We start from the raw sequence: 9,882 nt of genomic DNA on the forward strand, positions 1-9,882 counted from the left end.
TCTTGGCGGTGGCATGTGAGGTTGGGAGGGAGTGCATCAGGTCATCCATGGCGCAGAGAAAGTTGGAACACGTCGGGGAGGTTGGGCCTGAACGGATCCGTGTGGCGGCAGGGACTGCGCCGGTGGTCATCGCTGCCAAGGACGAAAGGGGATCTGCCGGTGGTCAGATGCGATCGAGCGTGGACTTTCTGTTTTCGTCCGGACGTTCAGATGACCGGTTCCAACTTTTTATTTTGGGGTGAGGGCTCTATTTCACTAACGCGTCCTAAAATCAAATGTTAAATTCACAAACACCAATAGGTATAAAATGTGAAGGTGATATTTGCCACTTTCACCACTTTTTAGCACCAGTGGGCATGTGTAATTGGGTGTCAGGGTGTTAGGCTGTCTGGCCACTCTTAGCAAAGCCATGTAGAGAGAAAAAACGCATTCTTCTTCAGAGACACAACTGCTACTCATCCAAACAAAAAAGATCGATATTCGAACTCAACCCAAAACGAAACTACACCCTAGGCAGTCAGGTTAGTGCATTTCTGTTATAAGCTGCTACAATTCCTCAACTAGGATCGAAAAACCACATGGGCAGCGTTTTGTCCGCACAAAAGTCTCTTCGTCGAAGCTCTGATCTTCCTCCGGGAACTCGTGTTCATGGTCATCACCAGGGAGAGAATATTTTGGGCGTCCATCCCCCTGTGGTCTGCTTGGATGCGATGTCTCTTTCGAGCTTCGAGGACTGTCACTAGTGCTCTTCTGGTGAGTATCAATTTTGGCTGCTGAACGTGCATTGTACGAGTCTTTCAACCGTTTCCTCGTTGCAATAGAACACAGCAGCTGATACCACCTAGAGAGAGCCTGAGCTTCCTCCTGCTTCCTTTCCGCAGCTTGTCTCCGTTCCTCCTCTTCATCATATGCCTACCAGGAAGTATTATCAAGATTACATCAACTCTGTCAGAGCTTGCGCTCAAACTTTGTATGTTCACTATGATGATGAAAGGGCACTACTGATTCATCAAAATACTACCCTTCATACTGCTACATTTGCATGAACAGGATGGACAGTTCCAATCATTTGAAAGTAAATCAAATGCAGTACCCTCTATTCAACATACCTCCAAGATGGCATTTTTGAATTCGTCACATACAACAATCCCATCAAAGAGTGGAACGCACCGACCACTTCGATAATCAAATCCAACCATGGCAGGAGCATAGTCAATTCCAAGCCTCTTTGCAACCTGGAATACTCTTGGCAACCTCAAGTGTACCGTACCAGGTGGAAGGCACTTCTCTGACCATACATCAACTTGGCCCCGTTCATTCTTTGAGAAATTTAGCATTTAATCAGCACGGAGGCACCACAAATAAATACTGATAGTTATCAAAGGGCAAGTGATACTCATTATGAAAGAGTCGTGTACCTTTGGCACAATGCCATTTACAGCGCGAGGAAGTTGCAGCGGTTCCAGTTGCCATTTACCGTATAATTCCGTGGTTAGCTGAAGTCCATCGTCATTACTATTGGATTCGTTTGACTGAGAGTTGAAAGTCCTCTTTGGTCGTGTGACAACCTACATACAAAAAAGTTACTCCACCAGGAAAAAAAAAAGACTACAGAGAAAAGATAAGCATGTGCTGTTGTTATAGACCTTTGCAGGTGACTCGTTTTCTCTGACTTGCAGCCCCTCCGGTAGCCAACCATGTCTTGATTGCAGTGTTTGAACACAAGACCTAGGATAAACAGGATGCCCTTTACAGAAGCCAAGCACTGGACCCTTGGGATGAAGAACTTGGTTCTTGTGCAGCCACTTCTCAAGAGCATAAAGGTGATGGTCTTTGTAGGCCTAAATGGTTACATACATGATTAAATCAAGATAGCAAGCAATTTCGGAAGAAGCAAAAAGGGTAAGAGATATTTAAATCTCCCTTAAATCATGTATGGGCTGTACCTGTTGATTGGTAGGAAGAGGCTCTGTTAGCGCCCTGGTCTGAAGTTCCATCTCTTCAGAGTCATTAGTTGCTGCCAATTCGAGCTGCTCTAGCGGTGCCATAACATTATCCCACCACTCTGGATTCACTCTCCCCTGGACAATTCTGTGCCATTGCAGGCAATACCTGGAAACATGTGGAGCATGATTGTTAAACAATTTAGTGAAGAATTTTTCTGTACGTGCAGTACATGGCCCACATAGCACCAAGTTAAGGAGAGGATCTTCATAATCTATCAATTAGGTAGTTTATCCTTTTAAGTTAAGAAGATATCCTTTAGCTTGGGCCTTGAACGAATTAAAGATATGATCTACGATTTGTTATTTAGTTTGGATTGTTAGGCGCATATAAAGGTCCCTCTGCAAGGAATTAACCAAATAGAAGAATAGTTCTTCTACCTTGCCTCCCATGGCAACAACCCTCCCCTACATTTATAACAAAATCTCCACTACCACTCTCCAAAACCCTACCCCTCTATATAAAACTCCTTAGTCAAGAACAATAGTGACAGAGCTACGTATTTGATACATGAAAACCCGCCATTACCACTTTCCAAAACCTTACCCTCTAAAAAAAACTCCTTTGTCAAAAGCAATAGTGACAGAACTAGGTATTTCCTACATGGAAACAGTGCAAAAGGTTTGTTTGATGGTTGCACAAATACTACTAGTTGGTCACCGGATTTATATTTTTCTGGCTCTGTCCCTGATCCTTAAGAGCACATCTAAATGCTGCATTGCAAAAACTATAGAAATACACTTTTAAACATATTAGTAAATAGTAACACAGTGCTCCATGTCATTCAGTGCAAACTGAATTTGTATTGCAAGTTGCATTTGGAAAAAATAATTCAGTAATCATGCCTACAGTAATTTCTCTAGTTGCATTGTTTGGTTTGGCTAACAAATGCAATATAATTTGTATTGCAAGGAGTATTTTGTTACAGCACATGGCAAAAACTAATTGTATAAGAGGCAAACCTTCTAGTCACATCTTTAGCACCACTACCAGCAAATGCAACAACGTATCTCAAAGGCTTCCTGCAAACAGCAGAAGCAGCTTCTACTTGTCGTTCACCGTCAGTAATATCATTTACAACATCAACATGCACCCATCTTCCTGTCATTGTCTGGCCACCGCAGTATACCTCGGCCCAATATAATGGCGCTCCATTTCTCGACCAAACTGCACTTGAGTTGGACGCAACTTCTGCATTTTTACGTAATTTCTTCAACGGTGGGGTAGAACTTAGTAGGGTGCCAGTTGACTGACTGGATGTGGCAGCTAGCTTATTTTCTTGAATTTCGGATGCAGTGGCTGAAAGGGCCATTTGCAGTTGCAACTCAAATTCTACATCTCCTTTCCGTTTTGGTATATCAGAACTACTGGATGTTAAAGAGCATTGTCTGCTGGATGATTCATCTTTTGATGTTGATGCAGATTGATCATCCTTGCAATTTGACAAGTTTTTAGACAAACTTCTCCTGCAAGCTGACTTGTTTTTCAAATTCCCAAGATTGCATCGTTGCTTGATCATACTGAAGCTCTCTTTTGTATTAACTTCTGATTGGGCCGGAGAAAGAGTATTAAACTCATTATGGCCTGCAACAACAGAACTACATGGTAGTTCCCTTGTAGAAAGCCTAGGTACATCACGATTTGGTGTCCCCGTCGCTTTGGCATCAGGCTTGAGTCCAACAACATCCATATTTGTAACAAACCTACAAGGTATATTATACTTAGGTATTGCTCAAAAGTTGTCAACTCAAAACAGAGGTAGTGTAGTAAGCCCCCAATTCTCTGTGTGATTTATCTTCAAAGGAAATTTGATAGGGTTGGAGAACTTATAAGTACCTATAGAAGTTAAACTTCCAAATTCAAACCAAAGTATATGATCAGGTGTAACAAATTCGCTATTGGTATATATAACGATTTGCTATTAGTATGCACCTGTGTGAAACCAAATTCGATAAGAACTAACAGGGCATTAGATGATGTATGCCTTGCTGATGCCAAAAAAAAGTTAAGATATGGCCAACTCAAGCACATAATTAGTTGCACAGTGATATCCGTACCTAGTTGTTAAGTTGAGTGCCCTAAACAGTGCCACTGATATTGCACAGACCTGCATTGCAAACCATTTAGGTGTCATCTAAACAAAGAGAATTTATGTGTAGCTTCAGAAGATGAATTTCATTTACAATGTCAAACAGAAAACAGATTGTGGTGCAAGGGAATATGATTACGCTCATTCAAATTTTTAGGGTTCTTAAATCTGAAAAAACAATTGGAGTAGGCATAATGCCTGCCGACATAAGGAATTAGGGGCGGCTAATTCCTTCAGGAAGCATAATGGTAAGGGAGCAGATACAATACCTCTTCAGCAGTGCCTACATGACTTTGAAGTGCAAAAGCCATATTTGATTCAAAAGATCCCCTGTCAGTAGATTGTGCAACTACAGAGAAAGTACGGTGGAACTGCACGCGCAATAAAAAAATTAAGAAAAAAAAAAGAAATATGGGAACAATATGTAGATATAAGAGCCAAAGGGGGCTTACCCAGCTCACAAGAGGACGCAGGTTATTTGCGTCCAGTTTTTGAATGTCTACACCATTCAACAGTAAGTGGTGTGGTAAAACAGAGAGAACTGAAGCCTGAAAAGAACATTTTAAACAACAAATATGGTTTATCTTGGAAGATGCTTCAGTTTGCTACTTCTGAAAATGACCATGAAATTTCAACATTCTGGAACATGAGATATTTAGAATGGTATAAATGAGTACCAATATAATGCACCTGAATAAGAGGATCATTGCAAGCCTTGTCAATTACCCTACCCCTTGCTAGCAGGCAAAGCAAATGTACCTTGTGCACGAGTTCAGCCAACTCCTGAACAAATCCAAAAGTAGCATTTGGTCAATACTGAAAAAAGGTTGAAACCATGATTAATAACATGTTTTTAAGTCGTGAAATGTTTACCTTCTCTTCAGCAGTATGCCTTCGAGCACTCTTCTTTTCCGCTGAAGAAGGTACATCAGTGAACTCAACAGTGACCGTCTCTCCAAGATCATGGGAATAACCCTCTTTGCAATCCACCACAGAGACATGCCCCTCTTCCCAGTCCATGCCAGCTGCATCACTCTCACCAATTGCCTCCGGCTCATTTTCCTCCAGATTTTTCTTCACAGAACTCCCCGCGCTGCACCTTTTCGTACTAGCATCACCATTCGACTCAGTATTGGCTTTACCCTTTTTGCACTTAACCCCCGATGAGGAATTCAATTCCACCTGAAGTGAACAGCATAAGAAAATCCCATCAAGGAATACATAAGTTTGCGTTACATGACTAAATCCTGACATTCCTAAGCCGTACCCCTCCTACTTTAGGAAACAGAATCTATCCAGAACTCCTCCCACCGATTTTGCCTAATTTCCACTCAAAACTTAAAAGTGCTACTACCTCTGTCCATAAATAGATGCTAAAAATTTGTCTAAATATAAATGTATCTAGTCACGATTTAGTGTATAGATACATTCGAATTTAAATAAATATTTGGCATCTATTTATGGACTGAGGGAGTAGTATAATATTTAGTTCCAATGGGGCATACGCTTTGAGCTCAATTTGACTACTGAATATACAAAACTGAAACTTTCAGTAGATAAAGTGAGTCCTCTCTGAGTTATTTTGTGTCTAAAATTTCAGCTCATTCAAACTGAATGTATTGAACATTCTTGATAAAAAATTTTAAAAGAAACGCATTAGAACATCACTAGCTCTGTATACAGCCCAATCGATAGAGCCAGCTTCTCCCATAATCCCCTGGAATCCAAACACCCAAGTTGGCGTCTTTTACTACCTTGGCGGCGGGGGATTTCCCTTTCGCGGCGGGCGAAGCTCTCCGGCGAGTATTGGCGCCGCCAGCCGCAACCCCCTCCCCCGCTCCACCTCCTACAAGAGAAAGAGCAAATAACTTCAGGAAAAACACAGTATGATAAAGCACAAAACATGACGGCGGCAAGGATGACCAGACGGAGGCGACCAAGCACCTAAGGAGGCGGGGGACGCAGCGGGTGCGGGTTTGGCCTCGCGGCTGGTCTGGCCCCTGGTCCGCATTACTAGATCAGCTGCAGCGCTCCTCTAGTCGATTCTTGGCGGCGGGGGTGGAGATGGAGGGGTAGGGGGAAGCGGGGGTGGCCGCCGGCCGCCGGCCGCCGTTAGGTTTAGGGAAGCAAAGCGACGGGAGGCGCGACCGGCGGCGGTGGCGGCCTGGTGAGTTTCGCGCGCCGCGAGGCGTTGTGTGGGACCGGTCTGGCTGCAGGGTTTTTTTTTTCATTGAGAATGCCGACATGGATGTGAATGTGAGCTGCTGCAAGTGGGACGTGGCAGAGTTTGCTCCTTTCGTCACGGGCTTTCACTGAGAACGGCCTGCCATGGACGGAACACCGGCCTTGAGCTGAGATAGGCGTGCCACGCTCAAAGCCCACGTGTGAGACCATAAGAGCATCTCCACCAGCGCCCCAAATATACATCAGCAGGGACGTCGGCGCTGCCGTATGGGGGAGCGCCGGCACTGCATCCTCCATTTGGGGTGCTTCTCCTACACCTGCGCTCCCCAAACCCGCGGCCTCGATAGATCATTTGGATTAAAAACTCAAAAAATACATAGAAATTTGAATAGGTTTTCGAATATAAAGTTTGAGCCAACACAAGGCCACCAAATTCGAATAGGTTTTCGAATATGAAGTTTGGGCTAACATACGGCCACCGAATCACCGTCATAGTCCGGCTGCAAAAAAATAACTTTGGCTTCCAGGACAAATGATCAGATGAACGGGGTCATGGGCGGCTCAACCTCGATGACGTCCTCATCGTCGCGAGCCCCGACGGCAGCTCCATCGCTGGAAACCGATCCACGGGCGGTGGGAGAGGCATGAATGTCAACGGTGCGGGGGAAGGCATGAGCATCGACGGTGTCGGCGGAGTCATGAACGTCGATGGTGCCGGGGGAGTCATGGACGCCGACGCAGCTCGCGCCGCCAGCACCTCTTGGCCGATGTGCTCGTGGTACATCTCGTGCCACACCCTCGCCAATGGGTCCATCTTCGCCATGTCGGCCATCAAAATCTTGGATTCTTGAGACACCTTGGCCAACGAAAGTTGTGTCGCTTCATTGGTGGCCTTCATGGCGGCAGCGTGAGCTTCCATCTTTGCCGCCTCCACCTTCTCCCTCTCCAACTCAATCTTCATGTCTCGCTTCTCTAGTATTGCCTTCCATACGACGGCAGCCCTATCCGCTGCTTCCTTGTTCTGCGTTGAGAAGGAGGATATCATCTTCTCGAGGGAGGCGTCCATGGCGGCCAATGTCGGCGCCGCATTCCTCTCGGCCTTGGCCTTTTTGTTGCCAATGGGGCGCCCAGTAGAGGCACATGCGGGATTGACCAGCCCATCTTCCCCGACGCCGTCCTTGTTGAGAGTGTGGCGGATGGCTTCCCATTTTTTGCAACCTTGTAGTTTGTTGAAGCAATGCATGAAGGGGAAATCTTTGTCCTCGTTTTGGCACTTGCACATCTTGAGGGCGTCGATCATCTAACAATGTATGATTCATTAACAAGATATAGAACAAGATGGACATCATCAAATAGATATACTATGATGCATTATGAAATAGACATCATCAAATGGACATAGATCATACACAATCCACCATCGTCTTGCCGCTTTCCTTCCGGATCTTAATCTTCTCATAGTAGCCATGGAACTTGCTACACGCCGCCTTGATGATGTTCCAATGGTGAGAGAGGGAGCCCTCGTTCCGGATCATGTGCATGGTGGCATACCCACCATAGTGATTCTTCTCGTTGAATGAATAAAAGATGCGCTTGTAGTACTTGCCGGAGGATTGATTGGCGCCGGTGATGGGGCGAAATCTCACTTGCTTCCAAGCGTCGATGAGGCATTCATCCTCCAAAGACTGCCACCTAGGACCACGAGTAACGCCGGTCCGCCTATTCCTCGTCGTCGTTGTGGTCACGCCGGTGTCAGCGTCAATCAGATCCTCCTGGACCTCCTCCTCCTCATCTTCGTCCTCTTCTTCATACTCGTCGATGGGGGGTTCGTAGCCGTGGCCATGGCGTATGAAGCCGGTGAGGATCTCGGCGTCGCCGGTAATCTATGCAATAAGTAACCTACTTTGAGTCGCCGGCGGTGTCTACGATGGACATAACACACAAAAAAGAAGGAAAACTCACGTTGTTGTCGCTGATGTCTACGCACGCTTCTATTCTTGTAGACAGTGTTGGGCCTCCAAGTGCAGAGGTTTGTAGAACAGCAGCAAGTTTCTCTTAAGTAGATCACCCAAGGTTTATCGAACTCAGGGAGGTAGGGGTCAAAGATATCCCTCTCAAACAACCCTGCAATTACGATACAAGAAGTCTCTCGTGTCCTCAACACACCCAATACACTTGTCAGGTGTATAGGTGCACTAGTTCGGCGAAGAGATAGTAAAATGCAAGTGATATGGATGAATATGAGTGGTAAATGCAATCTGAAATAAATATGGCAGCAAGTAAACATGCAATAAAACAGTAAATAAACGGTGATTCAATGCTTGGAAACAAGGCCTAGGGATCATACTTTCACTAGTGATCACTCTCAACAATGATATCATAAAGGAATATAAATATAAGCACTTCACTATGCTACTCTGAACTACTCTCCGGTTGGATAACGAACACTAATTCGCCGCGTAGGGCTGCAAAAGCAAACCTTAAAGATGTATTCCCAAGTACTAATGTACACCCATGCTGTCACTTTGAGCATTCATAGGAGGTACTAACACACCACAATTTCATAGAGACATCCAACTCAAATCATAATTCAGTGAACAAGTATTCTGTGAAATATAGCCTAAGAGACTCACACGGTGCACACATTGTCACCTTCACACGTGGGACAAGGAGTCTCTGGAGATCACATAAATAAAATCCACTTGAATAGCATAACGACATCTAGATTACAAAGCTCATGGTCACATAAAGACCACACCATGGAAGAGAGAGATAAACCACATAGCTACCGGTAGAGCCCTCAGCCCCGGGGGAGAACTACTCCCTCCTCATCATGGGAGTCAACAACATCGATGGAGATGGCGGTGGAGTCGATGGAGATATCTCCGAGGGTCAATCCCCGTCCCGGCTGGGTGTCGAAACAGGAACTTCTGACCCCTGAAACTCGTCTGGACGATGATGGTAGCGACAGAACTTTTCGTGGATGGAGGCTGGATTTTTCAGGGTTTTCTCGTCGAAAAGCATTTATAGGTGGAAAGGCGAGGTCGGTGGGCGCCAGGTGGCCCCACACCACCCTTAGGCGCGGGCCAGGGCCAGGCCACGCCTAGGAATGGTCTGGCCAGCCCTTGGCCCCCCTCCGTCTCTCCTCTGGACTTCGTCTTCGTTTCGGTAAAATAGCAACTTCGGCTTTTGTTTCGTCCGATTCCGAGAATATTTCCTATACAACTTTTCTGAAATACAAAACAGCAGAAAACAGGGAACTGACACTGTGGCATCTTGTCAATAGGTTAGTGCCAGAAAATGCATAAAGTGTCACGAAGTGTAAACAAAACATATAGCAATTGGTGTAAAACAAGCATGGAGCATCAAAAATTATAGATACGTTTGAGACGTATCAAGCATCCCCAAGCTTAACTCCTGCTCATCCTCGAGTAGGTAAGTGATAACAAAATAATTTTATGCAGCCAACACAATCTTAATCAAGCATGTAAAGAATTGTGAGCTGAGATCTAAGTACTCTAAACATAGGCATGATAGATATAATTCAGTAGAACTTAGCAACTATGTTATAACATGAAGAGTAACTCAAACAAAGGATCATGAAT

General features: G+C 45.0%; 1 protein-coding gene across 1 annotated transcript; it reads right to left on the reverse strand.

Moving 5' to 3' along the window:
* Positions 1-412: 412 nt before the first annotated feature.
* LOC127318722 (DNA repair protein RAD4) lies at positions 413-6,337 on the reverse strand. Its single transcript, XM_051349200.2, has 13 exons — positions 6,038-6,337; positions 5,848-5,939; positions 4,967-5,275; positions 4,784-4,876; positions 4,546-4,641; positions 4,363-4,464; positions 4,062-4,111; positions 2,967-3,707; positions 1,947-2,112; positions 1,647-1,841; positions 1,419-1,568; positions 1,110-1,319; positions 413-912 (listed from the first exon to the last, which is right to left on the reverse strand). Exons 1-13 carry the CDS (start codon positions 6,102-6,104, stop codon positions 547-549), a joined length of 2,637 nt encoding a protein of 878 aa, XP_051205160.1. The 5' UTR covers positions 6,105-6,337; the 3' UTR covers positions 413-546.
* Positions 6,338-9,882: the final 3,545 nt, after the last annotated feature.

The sequence above is a fragment of the Lolium perenne genome, chromosome 7 (genome assembly GCF_019359855.2).
Source record: "Lolium perenne isolate Kyuss_39 chromosome 7, Kyuss_2.0, whole genome shotgun sequence".
Taxonomy (NCBI): domain Eukaryota; kingdom Viridiplantae; phylum Streptophyta; class Magnoliopsida; order Poales; family Poaceae; genus Lolium; species Lolium perenne.